A 24,653-nucleotide genomic window follows, 5' to 3' on the forward strand; every position below is an offset into this window, starting at 1 on the left:
AGAACAAAGGAGATAAGAGCAGAAATAGGTGAAATAGAGATTTTAAAAACAATAGCAAAGGGGTGCCTGGTTGACTCAGTTGGTTAAGCATCTGACTCTTGATCTTAGGTCAGGTCATGATCTCACGGTTTGTGAGATTGAGCCCTGCTTTAGGCTCTGCACTGACAGCACAGAGCCTGCTTGCAATTCTCTCTCTCTCTCTCTCTCTCTCTCTCTCTCCCTCTCCTCCTTCCCCACTTGAACTCTCTCTCTCCCTCCCTCTCAAATAAACTTTTAAAATAATAAATAACCATAGCAAAGATCAATGAAATGAAAAATCAGTTCTTTGAAAAGATAAACATAATTGATAAACTCTAGGCCCACTCATCAAGACAAAAAGAGAGGGGGCCTAAATAAAACCAGGAATGAAAAAGGAGAAGTTACAACTGACACTACAGAAATACAAAGGATCATAAGAAACCACAAAGAACAATTATATGCCAACAAATTGGAAAACCTAGAAGAAATGGATAGATTCTTAGGAACCTATAACTTTCCGAAACTGATTTACAAAGAAATAGAAAATTCGATAGACCAGGGTGCCTGGTTGGCTCAGTTGGTTACCTGTCTGACTCTTGATTTTGGCTCAGGTCATGATCTCACACTTCATGAGTTGAGCCCCTGCTCAATCTGTACTGATGGCATGGAGCCTGGTTGGGATTCTCTCTCCCCCCTCTCTCTGCCCCTCCCTTGCTTGCTTGGGATTCTCTCTCCCCCCTCTCTCTCCCCTCCCTTGCTTGCTTGCTCTCTCTCTCTCTCTCTCTCTCTCTCTCTCTCTCGCTCTGTCTCTCTGTCTCTCAAAATAAAAAACATTAAAAAAATCTGAATAGACCAATACAAGCGATGAAATTGAATCAATATTTTTAAAAACTCCAAAAACAAAAAGCCTAGGACCAGACAGCTTCATAGGTGAAATCTGCCAAACATTTAATGATGAGTTAGTACTTCTTCTTTTCAAGTTATTCCAAAACATTGAAGAGGAAGGAACACTTATACACTCATGAGGCAAACAGGTGCACGAATAGATGCTCAACGTCAGCTATCAACAGGGAAAATGCAAATCAAAACCACAATGAGATCACCTTACACCTGTCAGATTGGCTATTACCAAAAAAAAAAAAAAGAAAGAAAGAACAAGTGTTGGCAAGGATGTGGAGAAAAGGGAACCCTTCCTTATACACCATTGGTGGGAATGTAAAGTGGTGCAACCACAATGGAAAAACATATGGAAATTCCTCAAAAAATTAAGAATAGAACTGCCAGGTGATCTAGCAATACCACATCCAGGTATTTATCCAAAACAAAAAAGCCAAAACACAAACACCAATTTGAAGAGATATATGCACCACCATATTCACTGCAGCATTATTTATAATAGTCAAGATATGGAAGTAACCTTAGTGCCCATCAATAGATGAATGGGTAAAGAAAATGTGATGTGTGTACACACACACACACACACACACACACACACACACAGGAATAGGGAATATTATTCAGCCGTAAAAGAATGAAATCTTACCATTTGTGACAACATGAATGGACCTAGACAGTATTGTGCTAAGTGAAATCAATCAGATACTACACTTGATCTTAGCCAAAAGGCCGAGAAGCGATTGAAATCAATCAGATAAAGACAAATATCATATAACTTCACCTATATGTGGAATCTGGAAAACAAAACAAATGAACAAATAGGACAACAGAAATAGACTCATAGATATGGGAAACAAGTTCTATGACACATTTAATGGAGATAAAACTATGGACAATTGTATATTCAGTATTGCAAATATTTATTTAGCACCTATTATGTGCCGGGTTCTACTCACACAAATTCCAATGTGTGAGCTTTCCCCCACCACCAAACAATCCTCTGATACTACTTGATGATAGTGTTAGATCCCACAGGTTGAGGGTTCAGTCCTACAAGCTTACCCTTTTCCCCCCACTTCAGATGCCCATCACGAGTCCAGATTGTCATCTGTGCTTTTGACTTGCTAGCTATAGAATGGAGGTTCCAACAACCCCTTCCTTAGGTTTGACTAATTTGCTAGGCAGCTCACAAAGCTTGGAGAAACATTTTTATTTTCTAGATTACCAGTTTATTATAAAAGGATATATAACTCAGGGACAGCCATATGGAAGAGATGCATAGGGCAAGGTATGGGGAAAGGGAAAAGAGTTTCCATGCCCTTTCTGGGCCAACACTCTCTCTGTACCTACGTGTGTTCACCAACCCACAAAGTCTGTGAGCCCCGTCCTTTGAGTTTTTATGGAGGCTTCATTACATAGGCACAATTGATTAAGTTATTGGCGACTGGCCATTGATTCAACCTCCAGCCTCTCTTCCCCTCCCCAGAAGCCAGGGAGTTGGGACTGAAAGTTTCAACTCTCTAATCTCCAATCATATGATTGGTTCTCCTGGCAGCCAGCCCCCATGCTTAGGTACAGTACAAAATCACTTCAGTAATATAACAAAAGACACCGTTATTGCTCTCATCACTTAGGAAATTCCAAGACTTTTAGGAGCTCTGAACCAAAAACAGGGATGAAGATCAAATATATATTTCTTATTATAAATCACAGTATTGCCGAAAAAAATATGTGCTTTCATAAACATATATACTATGAGAAAAAGAAAAGGAATAAGAGAAATCAAGGATGGCTGCTAAATTTTTGCTTGAGTAATGAGGTGGTAATGGTGCATTTATTGAACTAGAAGTGCTAGATTGGGGGTGGGAGAAGGCAGGGATTAATTGGCTTGGAAATGTGAAGTTGGAGGTGACGTTTAGATTTTTAAGGGGAGATTTCAGGTAGGCATAAGGAATTAGGGGTCTGCTGTTCAGGGGAGAAATGAAAGATGGAAATACAGATTTTCAGTCATCACTCACTCATCATCACATAAATGGTATTTCAAGCCATGGGACTGAATGAGATCATTTAGAGGACAATTTCAGAAAGCAAAGGCCGAAGGTCAAACCCTTGAGTGTTCCAACATTTGGAGGAGGAACAGAGGAACAGAGTTTTAGTAAAGGAAATACAGAAGTAGTCTGAGTGAAGTGGGAGAACCTAGCTTTTATGAGATGTCCTAGAAACCAAGATAAGGAAGTATTTTATTTTATTTTTATTTATTTTTAAATTTTTTTTTCAACGTTTTTTATTTATTTTTGGGACAGAGAGAGACAGAGCATGAACGGGGGAGGGGCAGAGAGAGAGGGAGACACAGAATCGGAAACAGGCTCCAGGCTCCAAGCCATCAGCCCAGAGCCTGATGCGGGGCTTGAAATCACGGGCCGCGAGATCGTGACCTGGCTGAAGTCGGACGCTTAACCGACTGCGCCACCCAGGCGCCCCGATAAGGAAGTATTTTAATTGTGTTGAATGCTGTTGAGGTCAGATGTAATGAGGACAGAATTGGAATTTAATTGGTAACTTGACAAGATCAGTTTTAGGAGAGTAGAGTAAAGAAGCTATTAGAGTGGACTGCAGAGAGAATTGGAGGTGTGAAGATGTAGACAGCAACAAGAGGCAGCTCTTTAGAAAGATTTTTCTATGAAGGAAAGTTAGGAAATGGTGCAGTTGTTCAAATGGGCTACAGGTTAAGAAAGGATTTTTTTTTTAATTTTTTTTTAACGTTTATTTATTTTTGAGACAGAGAGAGACAGAGCATGAACGGGGGAGGGTCAGAGAGAGAGACACACACACAGAATCTGAAACAGGCTCCAGGCTCTGAGCAGTCAGCACAGAGCCCCACACGGGGCTTGAACTCGCGGACTGCGAGATCATGACCTGAGCCGAAGTTGGACGCTTAACCGACTGAGCCAGCCAGGCGCTCCAAGAAAGGATTTTTTTTTTTTTAAGATATAAAAAAACATTTTTATGACATTGAAAATGCCAATGAATACAGTGGCTACTAATATCAAGTGGGCTGTTAATGCTACCAAGCAATAGTACTGTATTTCCTTAATCCATTCACTCTTCCACATTCTTCCCCCCCCCCCCTTTAACGTTTATTTTTGAGAGAGAGAGGGCTCACAAGTGGGGGACAGGAGGTGCAGAGAGAGGGAGACACAGAAGCAGGCTCCAAGCTCCGAGCTGTCAGCACAGAGCCCAACAGGGGACTCAAACCCATGAACCATGAGATCATGACCTGAGCCAAAGTCAGACACCAACCGATGAGCCACCCAGGTGCCCCCACTCTTACACATTCCTAAATAACATTAGAATCTCAGATGCCATTGATTATAAGATGCATAATTATTTCACATACTTTCAAAGAGAAAAAACATGCTGCCAGTTAAACTATAGCATGCCATCATTTGTAAAATACCAGTTTTGCAGATGTTCAAATATGAAAAAAGTGTATATTAGAATCAATGTCATACAGTATTACTTTTCTCTCCTCAAATCTCCAATACCTTCTCCCTTCCTTCACTTTCAGCTTCCTATTTAACTAAGAAAATACAAGCATTCAGAAGAAGATAGGCTCATTCTCCCACCACTAAATCTGTATCTCACCTGTACCTGTAAATTCTGTCTCCCTTTTTATTTTAATGGATGAATGGTCCACATTCACAACTGATCCTTCCACAGTGTACTGAATCCCATCCCTTTTCTCCAGAAGGACTTTTCTTCCTGCAACTATCCCATTTCTCCTGTATTCTCCCTCTACTGTATAATTTTAATTAGCATGCATACTATAATTTCTTCCATCTTAAAAAAAATTCTGGACCCCAAATCTATATGCAACGACAGCTTTCTTTTTCTACTCATCTTAAAAAAGCCAAACTTCTTAAAGGTACTGCCTGTACTTGCTTTTCACACTTCCTCTCTTCCCACTCTTATCAAATTCCACTCATTCCACTCTTATCAAATTCTTATCAGATTTTATTGAAATTCTACCACTACGCCAAAATGGGATATTTCTACAGCCTCCACAATGTTAAATCCAATGGTCAATTCTTAGTGATCATCCTACTTGACTAATTAGCAGCATTTAATACTGCTGGATTATTCCCCACTTCTTGAAACATTTTCTTCCCTTGATTTTGCAGAACCAAACTCTTCTACTTTTACATCTGTCTCACACCTTATCCCTTCTCAGTCTTCTTTGTTGGGTCCTCCGCTTCACCTTCTTTTTGGGACCTAAGCTAGTGCATTGCTAAAAGAAACTGAACTAAGGGTAGATTATTATCTTATAGTGCTGATTTAGATTTTCTAGTATTTAAAAATTCTGGTGTCTTGTATTTTTAAACGAAAATGATATATACACTTCCCTCTTATAAATGAGCTTGGATCTCATGGAAGTCCCAGAGATACCAACCCAGGACTCTCCCTACAAAGAGGCAGAGGCCTCTGAAGCCTTCCGGAAACGAGCTCCACAGGCCTATGGGAAATGTAGTCCCCTAAGAATAGCCTGCACCGCGGGGGGACCTGGGAACCTGGGCGGCAGTTACTTCCGCACACGCGCAGTGGGGCGGTAGCCGGTGTTCAGTAATCTTCCAACCTGCGCCGCGTGAAGGGGGAACGGGGTTTTCTCCCCGAGAGCCTGTGGGAGATCTCTGTAATCTGATCTTTTAGAACCAAAGATGGGAGTGTGGTGGTGAAAGACTGGTAGGTATGACTCTGCGGAGCTTGGGGACGTAAGGGAAGGGCGGGGAGAAAGATAGGCACCAGTTTATTGGCGTACCCAAAGGAAGGTAAAACTTCACAACCCCCACGTGCAGCGATTTAGTGTTTGGATGTGTGGGTCCTGTCCAATTCTGGAGTTCAGAGAAAGCAAGAGAAGGGGCTAACTGCCACTCAAGTGGGTTCCCGGATCCCGAGTAGGGATGGGGCAGGCTCAGTTTGTATTCCTGCCCTTGTAGGTAGAGATCACAGTGCAGGAATATGTGCTTCAGGCTTTACCTTTCCTGGTTACAAGAACATCGCTGGCCCTACCAGAGCCCGCAAAAGGCAATATTAAACCATTCCAAGGGATCTAGGAAGTATTTCTAGAGAAACTTGCCATGTTCTCAGTATATTCTCACAATTGTCTGAAGTAAGTGTTCTCTCCATTTTGCATATGAATTAACTGAAGCTGAGAGAGAGGTTAAGTTACTTGCTTATACTGACAATAAGTGAAAGAGCTGAGAGTCGAACCAGACGAGTTTTACCGAATTTTATTCTGGCGTTTTGTTTGTTTGTTTTTGAGTATAGTTGACACGCAATCTTACATTAGTTTCTGCTGTACAACTTAGTGATTTGACAAGTTTTACCTTGTGCTATGATCGCCACAAGTGTAGTTAGGACCCTGCAAAAAAAAGAGTTGTATTTATTCTCCTTTTGAAATATTTGAGCAATGAATGCAGAATAAATTTTGATTTGTAGTCTTTTGTTGGTGTTGTTAATAGTCTTTGGTGAATTTGCAGATCTTCCAGTGAAGACTGTGTAAATAAAGCTGTCCCTCTTGCATATTTTAGCCTTTCTATGGCCCCAACTTTGCTGGTTTAAATTCTTAAAAAACTATACTGGCTCATAGAAGATGGTGGATTTCCAAAGAAAGAGAGAGAGACAGATTTAGAATTTAAACTGAAGGCTCTGTCTTTAAAAAAAAAAAAAAAAAAAAAAAAAAAAAAAAAAAAAAAAAATTCCTGGATCCCTCAATCCAGCCTTCTCAAGAAAACCCAACCTAATTTGAGCTCTCTTCTCCCAGCTTCAGAGCAGAGACCAGAGAGTCACAGGAAGGACTGACTCCAGAGATATACTGAGTTTCAGAGTTTCAGAAACCAGGGTTTTAGTTAGTTTTTAGACTTATTTATTATTTTTTTTCTTAGGATAAAATTTTGGGAAGAAAAAAATGTCACTAGTTCTAAGATTAACAACTTGCCATTAGATCAGTAGGACAAAAATGTACAACATACTTACCTAAATTTCATAGATTCATAACAGATCCACCAGTAGAGTTCGGCACTTATAAAATATGGACTTTCCTGACATCTCCTAGAATCGTCATTCTCTCACTAGGTGACATTTACTGAAGCTGCAATGTGAGTCTTTCTTTTCTAACTTTTTTTTTTTTTTTGCGTGAGAGAGAGAACATGGGGGGAGGTGCAGGGAGAGGGATAGGGGGAGAGAGAGAGAGAGAGAGAATATCTTAAGCAGGTTCCATGCTCAGCACAGAGCCTGATGTGGGGCTCAATCTCACAACCCTGCGACATGACCTGAGCCGAAATTAAGATTCAGACGCTTGGCTAACTGAGCCACCCAAGCACCCCAAGAGTTCTTTTCTAATAGTGCCTCTTTTCTTTTCTACATTGCGTTTTGGTTTTTCATGTCTTTCTATTCTTTTTCCTATTTTTACTTTCATAGATCTGTGTGTAAGAGCTCCAGAAAATGATCAACTTCCAGGTAGGTATCCATTTATTGAGTCATTTAAAACTCTCAAAAATCTATATAAAAAGGACATGTATAGACATGTATAGGGAAAATATAGATTGAATAGATCAGGTGCAAAAGAAAATTTAGAAAATTGATCAGTTGATATCCACGTCACAGGGTCTGTACATAGTTGGAATAAATTTGAGCTGCATATGTGTACCCAGTCTTTATAGCAATCACAGAAAATGGATAGTCAACCAGTTAACGTATTGGTATTGTCCACAAAGATAAAGGAAACAATCCCTTAGAGAAGTAAAGATTTTCCTGATGCAGTTCTCTGAAGAAAATATCTTATAATGGGTTTTCATGGAGATAATGGTAGAAATAATATTCACAGGGGTGCCTAGGTGGCTCAGTTGGTTAAGCTCTGACTCTTGATTTCAGCTCAGGTCATGATGTTGTGGTTTGTGGGTTTGAGCCTTGTGTTGGGCTCTGCACTGCTGACACTCCACTGTAGGTGGAGCCTGCTTGGGATTCTGTCTCTCCCTTAATCTGCCCCTCTCCTGTTCGTGTTTGTTCTCTCTCTCTCTCTCTCGAATAAATAAACTTGGGGAAAAAAGTTTAAAAAAAAGAGAAATAACATTCATAGCAACAACCCTGTGATAAATATAACATCACATTTTATATAGCATGCTGTATTTCTTAAAATGTTTCCTAGAGTAAGCAAAGAGCTTAGTGCCAATAAGCAGCACTATGCGAACTCAGTTTGTAAGTTCAGGTACATATCTTTTTTAATATTCTTCTGGAACCATAAGTAAATCTTATATCTTTTCCAGCGTCTGCTAGTATTCTTGAGCATTTTCTCTTCTATGTGAATTTTATTTTATTTTAGTATTTTTTAAAATGTTATTTATTTTTGAAAGAGAGAGTGAGCAGGGGAGGGGCAGAGAGAGAGGAGGGCAGAAGATCCAAAGCAGGCTCTGTGCTGACAGCAGCGCGCCCGATTCAGGGCTTGAATTCAAGAACCGGAAGATCATGACTTGAGCCAAAGTCAGATGCCCAACCAACTGAGCCACCCATGGGCCCTGTTCCATGTGGACTTTAGAATTAGCTTGTCAGGGTCTATAAAGGAGTATTTTAGGTATTTTTATTGTGATTGCAATATATGTTTCCATTAATTTGTAGAAATTTCATTAGTTTTCAATAATGTATTCTCTAATGTTTCATATAGGTCCTTCTTTACATTTTTATAGGTTTGTTATTATAATTCTTATACATTTCTCGTATAAGAATTTCTTGTAATATTTATTCTTACATATGGTTTAAGTTGCTGTTGAGAATGGGATGGATCTTTTTTCATTGTATTTTCTAATTGGTTATTTTGGTGTATAGGAAAGTATGCATTTATCTATTTGACTTTATGTCAACTTACAGAACTAATTTTTTTTAATTAAAAAAAAATTTTTTTAAATGTTGATTTACTTTTGAGAGACAGAGTGCAAGCAAGGGAGGGGCAGAGAGAGAGGGAGACACAGAATCCGAAGCAGGGTCCAGGCTCTGAGCTGTCCACATAGAGCTTGATGCGGGGCTCGAACTCACAAACTGTGAGATCATGACCTGAGCCGAAAGTCAGACACTCAACCAACTGAGCCACCCGGGTTCCCCCTGTTTCTTCTTTAAAAATTAAAAAAAAAATTTTTTTAATGTTGCAGAACTCTTATTAAGTTCAAGATTTTTTTAGTTGATTATTAGGTTTTCTAGGTAGACAATCATACACTCTTCAAATGGAGTTTGTTCCTTACTGCTCAATATGTATGTCTTCATGTTTTTTCTTGTCTTATTGCAATGGACAGGGTTTTTGGGGAACTATAATTTTTTAAAAATGTTTATTTGTTTTGAGAGAGTGTACATGTGTGAGCAGGGGAGGGCCAGAGAGAGAGAGAGGAAGAGAGAGAATTCCAGGCGGGCTCAGTGCCTCCATCACAGAGCCCAACCTGGGACTCAATCTCACAAACTGTGAGATCATGACCTGAACTGAAATCGAGTTGGATGCTCAACTGACTGAGCCACCCAGGTGCCCCAGGAACTATAAATTGCTAGCGAGTATCTTTCTGTTCCAATTTTAATGGGAATGTTTCCAGTGTTTCATTGTTTCCTCTTGTATTTTGGTAAATAGTTTTGTTTTGTTTTTTGTTTTCTTGTTTTTAATCGAGTTAAAGATTTTTAGCTTGTGAACATTGTTTTCATCAAGTGGAAACCTTTTTTCTTATATGTTTTTTTAAAAATATGTGTTGGTTGGGGCACCTGGATAGCTCATTCAGTTGAGTGTCCAACTTCGGCTCAGGTCATGATCTCATGGTTCCTGAGTTCAAGCCCCACATCAAGGCTCACTGCTGTCAGATCCTCTGCCCCGCCCCTGCTTGCACTCTCTCAAAAATAAATAAAACATTTAAAAAATAAAAAAAATAGATAAGTAAATAAAATACCTGTTGGTAAAATAATGTTTTATCTTTAATATAGGAATTGAGAGAATTTCTAATATATTTCTCAATATTGAACTATCTGTGCATTCATGGGATAAATCCTACCTAGTCTTCTAACTTTTTAAAGGGCCAGATGGTAAATATTTTAGGCTTGAAGGCCATACAGCCTCTGTGGCAGCTACTCAATTTTAACTTTGCATCTGAAGCAAATGAGTGGGTATAAATATTCCAGTAACACTTTATTTACAGAAACATCAGGCCGGGGTATGGGTTGTAGTTTGCTGACCCCTGTTCTATATGGTTTTAACTATGTCTTTGTGGTAGACATGTAGCCACATGCCTTTTTAATTTCAGCTTAAGTTAGTTAAACATGATTTTAACATTACGGTTGAGAGGATATATTTTATTATGTAAAAAAAGGTCTTATATTCTATTTTATTATGGTCAGGTGAATCTGACGTGTTAACCTTATAGCCCTTCTAACTTATATATATTTACTTTGTAGTATGTAATAGATTGTAAGATCTCTGAGACCAGTAACATTTTTATTCTTTTTTGTATCACTAATACAGTGTCTGGTAGGTCCTCATTAGACATTGAATGAATGAATGAATGAATGAAGAACATATAAGCAGTATTTTAAATAATTTTATTGAGACATAATCACATATTACAGATTGACCCATTTAAGATATATACAACTCCGTGGTTTTTAGTCTGTCCATGAATTGTAAAACCATCTCTACAATCTAATTTTAGAATATTTTCATTACCCTCAAAAGAAACCCCATATTGGCAGTCATTCCCTATTTGTCCTATCCCCTAGCTCTAATTTATTTTCTGTTTCTATGGATTTGCCTTTTCTGAACACTTTATGTAACTAAGACAATATAATATGTGATCTTTTTTGACTAGCTTCTTTCACCTAGTAACAGTATTTTCAAGGGTCATCAATGTTACACGTATGTCAAATAATATTGCATTATATGGATATACCTCATTTTGTTATTCCATCTATTCATCAGATGACGGATACCCATGTTGTTTTCACTTTTGGCTATTAATGAATACTTCTCTATGAACATTTGTCTACAGGTTTTATATTTTTAGTTCTCTTAGGTATATATTTAGGAGGGATTGCTGGGTAATATGGTTAATTCAATGTTTAACATTTTGAGGAACTATAAAACTATTTTCCATAGTTGTTGCACCATTTTACAACCCCACCAGCAGTGTATGACAGTTCCAGTTTCTCTACATCCTTGTCACAACTTGTCATTGTTTGTCTTTGATTTTAACAACCCTTGTGGGTGTGAGGCAATATCTCATTGTGGCTTTGATTTCTATTTACTAATGATGTTGAGCATCTTTTCATGTGCTTCATGCTCATATGAGTGTCTGTGTCTTTGGAGAAAATCTGTTCAAATCCTTTGTCCATTTTTTTTTTTTTTTTTTTTTTTTTTTTTTTTTTTTTATTTATTTTTGGGACAGAGAGAGACAGAGCATGAACGGGGGAGGGGCAGAGAGAGAGGGAGACACAGAATCAGAAACAGGCTCCAGGCTCCGAGCCATCAGCCCAGAGCCTGACGCGGGGCTCGAACTCACGGACCGCGAGATCGTGACCTGGCTGAAGTCGGACGCTTAACCGACTGCGCCACCCAGGCGCCCCTCCTTTGTCCATTTTTAAATTGGGTTGTCTTTTCACTGTTGTATTGTAAGAGTTCTTTTTATATCCTAGGCACAAATTTCTTACCAAAATATATGATTTACATGTATTTCATCCCATTCTGTGGGTTGTCTTTTCACTTTCTTGATGGTGTCCTTTGAAGCACATATTTTAAATTTTAGTGATTTCCATTTTATCTATTTTTATCTTTTGTCACTTACACTTTTCCTTTCATATCTAAGAAACCATGGCCTAATCCAAGCTCATGAAGATTTACTCCAATGTTTTCTTCTAAGAATTTTATAATTTTAGTTCTTACATTTACGTCTTTGATCCATTTTTAGTTCATTTTTAAATTTTTTTTTTAAATGTTTATTTATTTTTTGACAGAGGGACGGAGCGTGAGCTGGGGAGGGGCAGAGAAAGAGGGAGACACAGAATCCGAAGCAGGCTCCAGGCTCTGAGCTGTCAGCACAGAGCCTGACGCGGGGCTCGAACTCACAGACTGTGAGATCATGACCTGAGCCGAAGTCAGACACTCAACGACTGAGCCACCCAGGCGCCCCCATTTTTAGTTCATTTTTATATATGATGTGAGGTGTTTATGTGCGTTTAAGGCGGTCCAGCTTCATTCTTTTGCATGTGGATATCTAGTCCCAACACCACTTATTAAAGAGACTGATCTTTACTCGATTTAATTGTCCCGACACTAGTGAATATTTTTAATGTGATTTTTGTTTCTCACACAAAGTATATTTCTGAGTCAAGCATACGGTAGTTATCATATATAACTTTATGAAAACTTAACAATGAATATATGATCATAAGAGGCTCCCATGATTCTCCTGCAAGTTCCCAAATAATGTACACTTTGTTTTATTTTTTTTTAACATAACTTATTGTCAAATTGGCTTACATACAATACCCAGTTCTCATCCCAACAAGTGCCCTCCTCAATGCCCATCACCCATTTTCCCCTCTCCCCAATGCCCCCATCCACCCTCAGTTTGTTCTCTGTATATAAGAGTCTCTTGTGGTTTGCCTTCCTCCCTCTCTGTTTGTAACTATTTTTTCCCCTTCCCTTCCCTCATGGTCTTCTGTTAAGTTTCTCAAGATCTACATATGAGTGAAAACATGATATCTTCCTTTTCTGACTGACTTATTTTACTTAGCTTAATACCTTCCAGTTCCGTCCACATTGCTGCAAATGGCATGATTTCATTCTTTCTCATTGCCGAGTAGTATTCCATTGTATATATAAACCATAGCTTCTTTATCCATTCATCAGTTGATGGACACTTAGGCTCTTTCCATAATTTGGCTACTGTTGAAAGCGCTGCTATAAACATTGGGTTACATGTGCCCCTATGTATCAGCACTCCTGTATCCCTTGGGTAAATTCCTAATGGCGCTATTGCTGGGTCATAAGGTAGTTCTATTTTTAATTTTTTGAGGAACCTCCACACTGTTTTCCAGAGCAGCTGCACTAGTTTGCATTCCCACCAACAGATAATGCACACTTTAGTTTGAAGATGAATGTTCCGTTACAGGGATCGGTGACATTCCAGGATGTGGCTGTGGACTTCACCCCAGAAGAGTGGCAGCTGCTGGACTGTGATCAGAGAACCTTGTATTGGGATGTGATGCTGGAGAACTTTAGAAACCTCACCGCAGTGGGTAAGGACAGTGGGTGGTAACTAACTCTTCACTGTAACTGAGCATGTACTCATAGTGCCCTTCCTGTGGGACGTGTGGACATTCTAAAGCATTACGGAGTTTGGCCCTGAATGTCAGTGGTCACAGACTCTTGATCCCCTTTGAGATGAAGCATAAACAGAGAATGTGTGTTTATGCTTCCACCTTCCAAATGGCGGAGACAGACATTGTTCTAAAGTCTGTCATCCTTTCCAGGCTCTGAGATTCAAGGAGGCAGACCTGAATCGTGAGGTAGTTGTTTGTGTCTCGCACTTTGTCTCCAGTTCTGTGTTGTTTCCCACGAACAGGGGGTCCAGTTACCAAAACAAAAGTGATCTTCAAGGAGGAGCAAGGACAGGAGTCATGGATGGTGGAGGGGGAGAACCCATGTTGGCGCTATCCAGGTGAGTGAGAGAAAGCTAGGCAGATGGGAGTCTTTGGAACTGAGATTCCAGTTGGTCAGTGAGGGACAGGTACCTTTGAAGCACCTCTTAAAAGCCACACCTTTGGAAGTGACTGGGTATGCTTGACCTACCAATTCATTGTCAGATCCGCAGATGACACCTTCACTCACTCGGCCCACGTAGCTGTTTTTTGTCTTTGCTCAGCTCTTATATGGAGGAATGTCCCTTTCCTCTCTGCCCAGGCTCCCTATGCTTCCTGTTTTATGTAGGTCCTTGCTTTGTTCTCTTAATTCCCCAAGTCCTCATTCTTCTTTTTTCCTCATCATGATCATAGATAGGGGTGCCTGGGTGGCTTAGTTAACCAACCGATTCTTGATCTCAGGTCAGGTCTTGATCTCAGGGTCGTGAGTTCAAGCCTCGCATTGGGCTCCACACTGGGCATGGAGCCTACTTTGTAAAACAAAACTAAAAAATGATCCCAGATCTTTTTTTATACATCTAATTCTTTTTTTTTTTTTTTTTTAGTTTTTTGTTTTTTTAACGTTTATTCATTTTTTTTTAAATTTTTTTTTAACGTTTATTTATTTTTGAGACAGAGAGAAACAGAGCATGAATGGGGGAGGGTCAGAGAGAGGGAGACACAGAATCCAAAACAGGCTCCAGGCTCTGAGTTGTCAGCACAGAGCCTGACGTGGGGCTCGACCTCATGGACCGCGAGATCATGACCTGAGCCGAAGTCGGACGCTTAACCGACTGAGCCACCCAGGTGCCCCACGTTTATTCATTTTTGAGAGACAGAGAGAGGCAGAGCATGAGCGGGGAAGGGGCAGAGAGAGAGGGAGACACAGAATCTGAAGCAGGCTCCAGGCTCTGAGCTGTCAGCATAGAGCCCAACACGGAGCTCGAACTCATGAGCTGTGAGATCATGACCTGAGCTGAGGTCAGAAGCTCAGCTGACTGAGCCAACCAGGCGCCCCTATACGTCTAATTCTTACACTGTAGTCAGATCATGTAGATTTGAAGTCTTACTCCACCAGTCACTGTCTAACCTAATTATTTTGTAGCACAACTTTATTTATAAAACAGGGATAATATTAATCCTCACTTCAGGTTTCTTTTAAAGATTGTGTGAGTTACTACATGCAAACCCGTTCAAGTAGTTGGCAGATAGTAAGAGTTCAGTATATGTTGGCTATTTTTATTTTTATTTTTTTTGTTTAATTTTTTAAAGAGATTTTTATTTTAAAACTTACAGGAACTTTATGCTCTAATTATTCCTCTTTTCAAAAAAAAAAACCCAAAAAACCTTTTCTTATAGCATATACCCCATCTCTGTACCCCACCTTGCTCATCTTTCATCTCACTGCTGACTTGGGGTATCTACCTTATAGTGCATCTGTCCGCTTCACTTGGTGATACTGATGTCATTTGGAAATTCTCCAGCTTCATTTGAGTTGGTTCCTCGCTAATCTGCCCTCACCCTCACTTCCTGCTTATCCACCTTTGTTTCTTGCCTTCGTGTCTCTCTCCAGAACTTCTCCCACAGTAACTCCTTCAGAAACTGCATCCCTCTGAAGAACTCGCATGATTTTCTTTGTGCTCTCTGTGCCTCTCCAACTTCCCATTCCCATAATTTTCCCCACCTGGCTTTAATCTCCGTTTATTCATAGTAACCAATATTTAATATGCTTCAACCTTCACCTTTCTCTTTAAATTATAATCAAGGATAATGACTGGCCTGCTGCTTTGCAGTCTCTGAATCACTGTGGTAAGCAACTTAGCTTTTCTGTGTCACGAGTGTTTCCTTAAATACTGTTAGACTTATTACTGGTGATTTCAATTATTAGGTTATCCAAGACTGACTTAAAATAAAATTTTCTTTTTCCACAGAGCCCGTAAAAGAAGTATGTTTCAAATGATTAAGACACCAATTAAGTGTATTTTACATTCCTGGGACCCCAACTTCTAATACAAACCAAGTGAATTTTAACTCCTGCTATGGTGTCTAGGCCATTCATGATTCTATGTTGCCAATTCTGTTCTATTTTCTGTTTTATATTAGATGTTCGTGCAAGATTTATCCAAATCATTTCATTTTCTGAGTCACTCTTCTGACAAATTAGCAGGAGTTATCCCTTTATAACATTTATTAAGTGATACTTAAATGGCTTTTAAGGTCTCTTTAATGTGATCCCATTCTGTTTATCTGGAACGGTTCATCTTTTCCCTATTCCATGGCAGTTGGGCTCTTTAGTGAACTTTGTACACGATTTTCTTCTGTGTGTCAGTTCTTTTGATACTGGTGTGCTCTAAAACCAGCATGCTACTAAGTCTGAATTCAGTGTTCTCCTCTTTCATGATAACTCCAGCCTATGTTAATCTCTACCTATTTGAAGCTCCGTCCCAGCTCTACTATGGCTCTTTCATGAAAACTTGACATATATTCTTTTAGATTTTTTTAAAACTTTATTTATTTATTTATTATTATTTTTTAAAATTTACATCCAAGTTAGCATATAGTGCAATAATGATTTCAGGAGTAGATTCCAGTGATTCATCCCCTGTGTATAACACCCAGTGCTCATCCCAACAAGTGTGTGCCTTAATGCCCTTTGCCCATTTAGCCCATTCCCCCACCTACAACCCCTCCAGCCCTCAGTTTGTTCTCTGTATTTAAGAGTCTCTTATGTTTTGACCCCTCCCTGTTTTTATATTATTTTTGCTTCCCTTCCCTTATGTTCATCTGTTCTGTGTCTTAAAGTCCTCATATGAGTGAAGTCATATGATACTTGTCTTTCTCTGACTAATTTCGCTTAGCATAATACCCTCTAGTTCCATCCACATAGTTGCAAATGGCAAGATTTCATTCTTTTTGATTGCTGAGTAATACTTCATTGTATATATATATATCACATCTTTATCCATTCATCTGTCCATGGACATTTGGGCCTTTTCCATACTTTGGCTATTGTCAATAGCACTGCTGTAAACATTGGGGTGTATGTGCCCCCTTTGAAACAGTACACCTGTATCCTTTGGCTAAATACTTAGTAGTGTAACTGCTGGGTCGTAGGGTAGTTCTATTTTTAATTTTTTAAAGAACCTCCATACTATTTTCCAGGGTGTCTGCACCAGTTTAAAACCCTATATGCTCATGGGGCACCTGGGTGGCTCAGTTGGTTATGTGTCCAACTTCGGCTCAGGTCATGATCTCATGGTTCGTGGGTTCAAGCCCTGCGTTGGGCTCTGTGCTGACAGCTCAGAGCCTGGAGCCTGCTTTGGATTCTGTGTCTCCCTCTCTCTTTTGCCCTTTTCCTGCTCGTGCTCTCTCTCTGTCTCTCAACAATAAATAAATGTTAAAAAACATTTTTTTTTAAAACCCTGTGTGCTTTTAAGGCATCTTTTCTCATGATAATGCCCTGAAGAGAAAGTCCTATATCATTTTTTGTTTTTATACCATTGCTGAGCACACACTGGATATTTAACGAACATTTCATTAATTTACTGTTGTAAAGTCAGGCACTGTGGGATGCTTCTTATTCTTTCAGTGAAGCTTTTGTTACGTTTCCTGAGGAGGATTCAAAGAAAGCAAAAAAACCCATTACCATTTTCCAAGGTGTGAAAATTGTAGTTGAGAGGCAAAACAGCCATATCAGATATTTTAAAATTTTATGAGTGTGGAAGATTTGTTGGATGTACAATAACATTGCAGTTTTTTTCTAGCTAATTGTCAGAATGAGTGGTTTCGGGCAGCAGTGGGACTGTCCTGGAAGTTCAGAGAAAATGGAGCTTAAAGTATGCAAAGATGAGAGGAGTCATTTTTTGAGATTATGGAACAATGGCTCCTCCCTAAAGAATATGTAAGTACTAAATAGGGTGAGAGGTGATGAGGTAGAGCAAGTTAAGATGGGAAAGGAACATGAGCAAAATATTGTAATTATTTAGAGTCTAGAATTCTTGGAACAGAAGGTATTTGTTCAGGACTAGAAAAATGCGTGCTTAGATACCATGAATGAATTCATTATAATGTATAGTTTTGTTCACCAGGCTGATTGCCCTGGATATTTCAGTTGGTTACTCTTAGTTGAGGGAACCCAGGACGCTGCTGCTTCCCATTAGTTGAAGCAGCGAGGAAAGAAGACAGGAACTTCACTCTGCATAAAGAAATGTGTACCGAAGGGGTGCCTGGGTGGCTTAGTCGGTTGAGTGTCCGACTTCAGCTCAGGTCATGATCTCTCTGCTGGTGAGTTCGAGCCTCACATCGGGCTCTGTGCTGACAGCTCGGAGCCCGGAGCCTGCTTTGGATTCTGTCTCCCTCTCTCTCTGCCCCTCCCCCGCTCACACTCTGTCTCTCTGTCTCTCAAAAATGAATAAATGTTAAGAAAATTTAAAAAAAAATGTGTACCGGTGGCTATAGCCCACTGCTTGGAGCAGCTCCACAGAGAAGAAGGCATGAGGTTAGAAGCTGGGGTGTTGTACTAACACTCCACAAGGAGAGAAATTCAGGAGGGGGGTTTTAACCCCTTCTCCCTCTTTTTTTAAGTTTATTTTTTTAAGCAGTTTCTACACACAATATGAGGCTCAAACTCATGACCCCGAGATCAAGAGCCATGTGCTCCTCCGACTGAGCCAGTCAGGCACCCTCCCCCCCTTTTTAGTGGAGAGATCGACTGGAGATTTGTAGTGTCTTGAGGATAGGAATGAAAAAATGTGACTTCAGCTTTCTAAGGACTAGGTTGTTGGGTAGATTGAAAGAAAATGTAAAAACTGTACTTGTCAAATACAAATACAACAAATAGTTGTCGTATATAGAAACCCAACCAGAATAAAAGCAATAGCAAGCAGACAGAATCTGTGCCTGGGCTTCCAAGGACACAGGAGAATGAATCCCAGCTGTTGTAGATTGGTGCCCTCTGCAGACGTGTCTCACCTGTGATTTGGATGGAGTTAGAGGACTGGAGATGTAAGAATGTTCTTGAAGGTAACTGCCATTGTGCCAGGTGATTAAGAGGAGAAAGAGATGTGAATGAGGGAAACGGGGAGCTGTCCTACCAGGGTAATCTAGGACCGGGGTGGTGGGGACTCTGATTCTGATCTGCTGCCTCCAGATCTGGTTTTTCCTCTGATATTTTCCCTTAACTCCAGAGTCTCTTGTTCCTCTGGTCACTCATCCATGGGTAGATCCCTGCAATAGGTCTCCATTCTGTGAGATAACCATGCATCAATGTTGAGCAACCTTTTGACTTCCTTTGTGCCCTACTCACTGTAACTTGTGCCTATTTAACTGTCTTCCATAGGTCACAAGATAAGCCATCTGTTCTCATTGTCATTCATCTCCCATTTCCTCTTCAGCAGTTTTATTCTTAAAGCTCAAGAGCAAGGCAAATACAGGATTTATTTCAGAATTAGATACTAGATTTGAAATCATGTTTCTTTCAATAACTGTTGATGGAAAAAATTAACGAGGCATGTCTTATTGTACTCCTTTTTAGAAGCTGATTGGCTGCTTGTTGATGAATCAGAGAAGAACCAAGAAAGCAAAGACAATTTTTTGAATTCAGTTTTGTTCACCTTCAATAAAATTCTGACTACGGAGAGATACCATGGTTATAACATGAGCACAAGCCTTAATCCTACAAGAAAAAAACCATATGAATGTAAATCATATGGGAAGAGTTTGCAGTCTACTTTAGATTTACTTAATTATAATACATACTATACTGGAGAAAACTCTTATGAATGCACTCAATGTGGGAAAACCTTCAAAAAGAAGTTTCATTTCATTAGACATGAAAAAAATCATACGAGGAAAAAGCCCTTTGAATGCAACGACTGTGGGAAAGCCTATAGCAGGAAGTCTCACCTTACATCTCATCAGAAAATCCATAATGGAGAGGGAGCCTTTGTGTGCAGTGATTGTGGGAAAGCATTTATGTACAGAGCACAACTGGTGGTCCACCAGAGACTTCACACTGGAGAGAAGCCTTATGAATGCCATCAGTGTGGGAAGTCATTCACTTGGAACTCTTCCTTTACCCAACATGTGAAATCTCATACACTCGAAAACTCGTTTGAATGTAAAGAATGTGGGAAAACCTTCAGGTATAGCTCATCCCTTTATAAACATTCTAGATTTCATACAGGAGAGAAACCCTACCGATGTATCATATGTGGCAAAGCCTTTGGTAACACATCTGTGCTTGTTACGCATCAAAGAATTCATACAGGAGAGAAACCATATGGGTGTATTGAATGTGGCAAAGCCTTCATCAAGAAGTCACATCTCCTTAGACATCAGATAACTCACACAGGAGAAAAGCCCTATCAATGTAACAAATGTGGGAAAGCTTTTTCCCAGAAGTCAAATCTTATTGTACACCAGAAAACTCATACATAATATTCATGCTGTGAATATGACAAAGCCTTAAATATTAGATAAATCTTATTAAATCGAAAATTCATGGTGAAGAGAAATCCACCAATTTGGATTTGGCAAAGTAGATTCCCATAAAAAAATAATGCCAGTCATGTTCTGAAAGTGATAATAAAGTGTTAAAAAGATCACAGAAAACATTGATTTATAAATAATAGAGCATGGAGCTTAAAAAGTAGCATAAATTAATGAAGGAATTAGTGAAAACTACATTTACCGTCTCTGATTTTTATTTTTATAACAAATTATCAAATATGCAAGTGTGAGTATAAAATGTTTACGTATTAAATTATATGTTAAGAGTGAAGCACATATCATTTTTTCTTCCAATCCTAAAAACCTGCAAGTGAAAAAATGTGGTTTAATACGAAGTATGAATTTCAGTAATATTTTCATCCATTTGGCACTTTTAATGGGCAAGGCAGTGTTACTGAGTCTCAGTCTCCTCTTTAATTATAAAACTTGTTGGGGCGCCTGGGTGGCTCGTCGGTTGGGCGTCCGACTTCGGCTCAGGTCATGATCTCACGGTCTGTGAGTTCGAGCCCCGCGTCGGGCTCTGTGCTGACAGCTCAGAGCCTGGAGCCTGTTTCGGATTCTGTGTCTCCCTCTCTCTCTGCTCCTCTCCTGTTCATGCTCTGTCTCTCTCTGTCTCAAAAATAAATAAACGTTAAAAAAAATTTTTAATTATAAAACTTGTTAAAAAGATGTTTTCCTGTGTATGTAAGCAGCAAAACAATATACCAATTGAGAGGGAAAAGCATTTGTATTCTGTATTACGGTAAGCATTCAGTTGAAAATAAGTTTGTAAATAAAACATTTGCCCTTCACACATTCCTGTTCTTTTTCACTGGTGTATCTACATAAGGTGTAAGCACAGCTCAAGTAATGTTTAACTGAGGTACCATCTGTATTTGATTTTAATAGACTAGGGTGTCCTGATACTTTGCAACTTTGGGGGAGTGAGTTTTTGTGTCTGTTTTTGTTTTCTTGTAAGAAATTGAGACAGGCTTAGCTCTTATGGGTGCCTGGAGTTGTCCTTGTGACAGCATAGGCGGCGTTAAGTTGCAGAGAGCATGTCCCTCCTTAGCGACTTCACTTTGGAATGTGATATTATGTAAGTTATGCATAGTCCCTTAAAAGGATGAACCACCCATTATTTAAGCTGGAGTTTTTAATTGCTGTCCACAGTGTTCCTTGATAATGTCAAAAAAACTTTATGCCTTTTCCTGAGTAGTGACAAAACAACCTGAACCTAAATTTGGAAATCAAGCCTTTTCAAGCTTAAGCTGAGTTATAACTGTTGCATTGTTTTTCTTTCATTAGCCATTTTTTGAAGAGTAACATTGAGTAATGATTGTGAGAGATAGTACTTTTTTGGACAAGCACACAAGAACTTATGGAACTAAGTTAAATCTTGTCTACTGACAAGAATTCTTCGCTTGACCAAACTTTTATCAGTCGCCTGCACCTTCTAGGCCTTCTCTTCTGTGCACTTCCTTGTAAAATGGTTTTAGCAAGAATCTCATGGAGTCAGTTTAACCAGAACTCCCTACCCTTGGTATTTGATCAGATTCCTCATCCTCTACCATCCATCACCCTGGCCTGTCTTCAGCAACAGTCGCGTTTGTTAGGTCGATTTAGCCAGAATCCTCCTTACCTCTGATTTTCCACCCATTGATTCCCACCTTGCTCCTTGGCTATAAATTCCCACTTGCCCATGCTGTATTCAGAGTTAAGACCAATCTCTCTACCCAATTGAAATCTCAATACAGTGGTCCTTATACCTATTGCAATGGTCCTGTCTTGCCATCTTTAACAAGTGACTTTGAATATCTTCTTTCTTTTTTTAATTTTTATTTTTGAGAAAGCGCAAGTGGGGGAGGGGCAGAGAGACGGAGACACAATTCAAAGCAGGCTCCAGGCTCCGAACTGTCAGCACAGAGCCAGATGCGGGGCTCAAACTCACGAACCGCGAGATCATGACCTGAGCTGAAGTCGGACCCTCAACCGACTGAGCCACCCAGATGCCCCGAATATCTTCTTTCTTTCATACTCCCCAAGTGTTTCAGGAGGCTACAGGCTGGTTTTACTCTCGTAGTTCCAAAAATGTCTGGAACCCCTTTCTTTTGGAATTGTCTTTCAGAATCAGTTTGATAGCCATGCCGGAAATTCTTTAGGTATTTATAGTCACAGGACTTGCCTTTTTTTCAGCTCAACGTTTTTCTCACTTCCTACATGAGATCCTCATTTTGTCCTACTTAGTTTTACCATTCCCATCCTGTCTCCCTTTCCCAAGCCCTTATCTCTCATCTGAGAAACTCCAAACTCCTTAAAGGTAGTAGTTAGGGAGAGAGGCGGTAGGGGGCTCTACTGTTGCCAGCATGATGTGAGGCCCCTTGAAAGAGCAGCTGTGTGGGTCAACGTGGCAAGAAGTGTGCGGTGACCTGCTCTGGGGATAAGGGAATAAAACAAGGGAGTTTTAATTGTAATATATCAGGAAGCATGTAATCTGGGGTTCATAAATTATTTTGCTCCCTTCTGTAAGTGGAAGTAGGAATGCACTAGTAGAAAAAAATATTTCCAGTACTGGACAGATATAAACTGCCTCCTAGACAGCTTTTGCCACTGACCTCATTGTCAGGCTGTACAAAATTTTGGCAAGAAGAAAAACAGAACCATGCTTGGACTCATCTAAACATCTTGGATTCCCAGAACTCCCTAGTCTATTTGTGCTCTGTGGCTGAGACAGCCACGCACAATTTAGGTGAGAAATCCCTTGATTTTTACCACCTCTTTACAGTTTGTCATACCTTGAGATTTTCCGGGGGTTTGTTGTTTGTTTGTTTTACTCTATAAAAAGATAATTCAAAATGCCTTTTCTCTCTTTTATTTATACATAGGTGGTGTATTGGCATTTCCCCCCCAATGAAACTGTTCATTTTTCTGATTATATATGGTAATTTTTAAGAATCAAATATGAAAAATGTAATGAGAAAACAAAAAATGGAAAGGGAAATCTGAGTTTAGGAGTCCTCATGTTTAGAAAAAAGGAGAACATTTAGGCCTTCTAAGATGTAAAAAATTAAGAGTAGAAAAGCATAGAAATAGAATATGTAACTTACAAATCTGAAGAGAGGAATAATGAGAACTTAATATATCCAACAGAGATCAGGGAAAGTGAAAAGTGCAGAAAAACTCTACACTTTATTCATATTTCACTACTTTCCCCACAAATGTCCTTTTTCTGTTCTATGATCCAATTCAAGATACCACATTGTATTTAAACCAACAATGTTCTTTTTAACAAATTTTTTTTTTTCCAGTCCAGGATCCAAACCAGGATTACCATTGCATTTCTTTTTTCCTTTTCTTTCTTTTCTTTTTCTTTCTTTCTTTCTTTCTTTCTTTCTTTCTTTCTTTCTTTCTTTCTTTCTTTCTTTCTTTCTTCTTTCTTTCTCTCACAAAGACCATATGGATTTATGGATTTATTTAATTTATTTCTTTGGTAGCATAACTTTTTTTAAATTTTTTTTAAAATATAATTTATTGTCAGGTTAGCTAACACACAGAGTATACAGTGCACTCTTAGCTTCGGGAGTAGATTCCCATGATTCATCACTTATATATATAACACTCAGTCCTTATCCCAACAAGTGCCCTCCTCAATGCTCATTACCATTTTCCCCTCCCGGCCCCGCCGTCAACCCTCAATTTGTTCTCTGTATTTAAGAGTCTTGTGATTTGACTCCCTCTCAGTTTTTTTTCCTCTCAGACTATTTTTTTTTCTTTCCCTTCCGCCATGGTCTTCTATTAAGTTTCTCAAATTCCACGTATTAGTGAGAACATAGATCTTTCTCTGACTGACTTATTTCACTTAGCATAATACCCTTCAGTTCCATCCACATTGTTGCAAATGTCAAGATTTCATTTTTTTTCATTGCCAAGTAGTATTCCATTGTATATATATACCACATCATCTTGATCCATTCATCAGTTGATGGACATCTGGGCTCTTTCCATACTTGGGCTATTGTTGATAGCCCTGCTATAAACATTGGGGCTATGAATCAGCACTCCTGTATCCTTTGGATACATTCCTAGTAGTGTATTCCTAGTAGTGTTACTGCTGGGTCATAGGGTGGTTCTATTTTTAATTTTTTTGAGGAGCCTCCATACTGTTTTTCAGAGTGGCTGCACCAGTTTGCATTCCCACCAACAGTGCAAGAGGGTTCCCCTTTCTCCACATCCTTGCCAACATCTATTATTGCCTGAGTTGTTCATTTTAGCCACTCTGACGGGTGCAGTGGTATCTCAATGTGGTTTTGATTTGTATTTCCTTGATGATGAGCGATGTTGAACGTCTTTTCATGTGTCTGTTAGCCATCTGGATGTTCTTCTTTTGAAAAGTGTCTATTCATGTCTCCTGCCCATTTCTTCATTGGATTATTTGTTTCTCAGGTGTTGAGTTTGATAAGTTCTTTATAGATTTTGGATTATAACCTTTTATTCAATACGTCATTTGCAAATATCGTCTCCCATTCCGTTGGTTGCCTTTTAGTTTCATTGTTTCC

General features: G+C 39.3%; 1 protein-coding gene and 1 non-coding gene across 5 annotated transcripts in view; one reads left to right on the top strand and one right to left on the bottom strand.

The window, feature by feature from the left end:
* ZNF684 (zinc finger protein 684) overlaps window positions 1-20,596 on the top strand; it is a 29,690-nt gene extending 9,094 nt beyond the window's left edge. The window contains exons 1-6 of one of the 4 annotated variants that reach the window (XM_042996772.1): window positions 5,527-5,655; window positions 6,962-7,070; window positions 7,393-7,431; window positions 13,101-13,227; window positions 13,554-13,649; window positions 19,142-20,596. In XM_042996772.1, coding sequence (XP_042852706.1) covers window positions 7,417-7,431; window positions 13,101-13,227; window positions 13,554-13,649; window positions 19,142-20,046 — 1,143 coding nt within the window. In that variant the 5' untranslated portion in view covers window positions 5,527-5,655; window positions 6,962-7,070; window positions 7,393-7,416 and the 3' untranslated portion in view covers window positions 20,047-20,596. Of the gene's footprint in view, window positions 1-5,526; window positions 5,656-6,961; window positions 7,071-7,392; window positions 7,432-13,100; window positions 13,228-13,553; window positions 13,650-19,141 lie in introns of those variants that run through there. The other 3 variants (XM_042996771.1, XM_007077392.3, XM_042996773.1) reach the window with 3 other exon arrangements.
* Window positions 1,464-1,656, bottom strand: LOC122241570. Its single transcript, XR_006221837.1, has one exon. It is a non-coding gene; the product is annotated as a U2 spliceosomal RNA (small nuclear RNA).
* Window positions 20,597-24,653: the final 4,057 nt, after the last annotated feature.

This window comes from Panthera tigris, chromosome C1, assembly GCF_018350195.1.
Source record: "Panthera tigris isolate Pti1 chromosome C1, P.tigris_Pti1_mat1.1, whole genome shotgun sequence".
NCBI classification, from domain to species: Eukaryota; Metazoa; Chordata; class Mammalia; order Carnivora; family Felidae; genus Panthera; species Panthera tigris.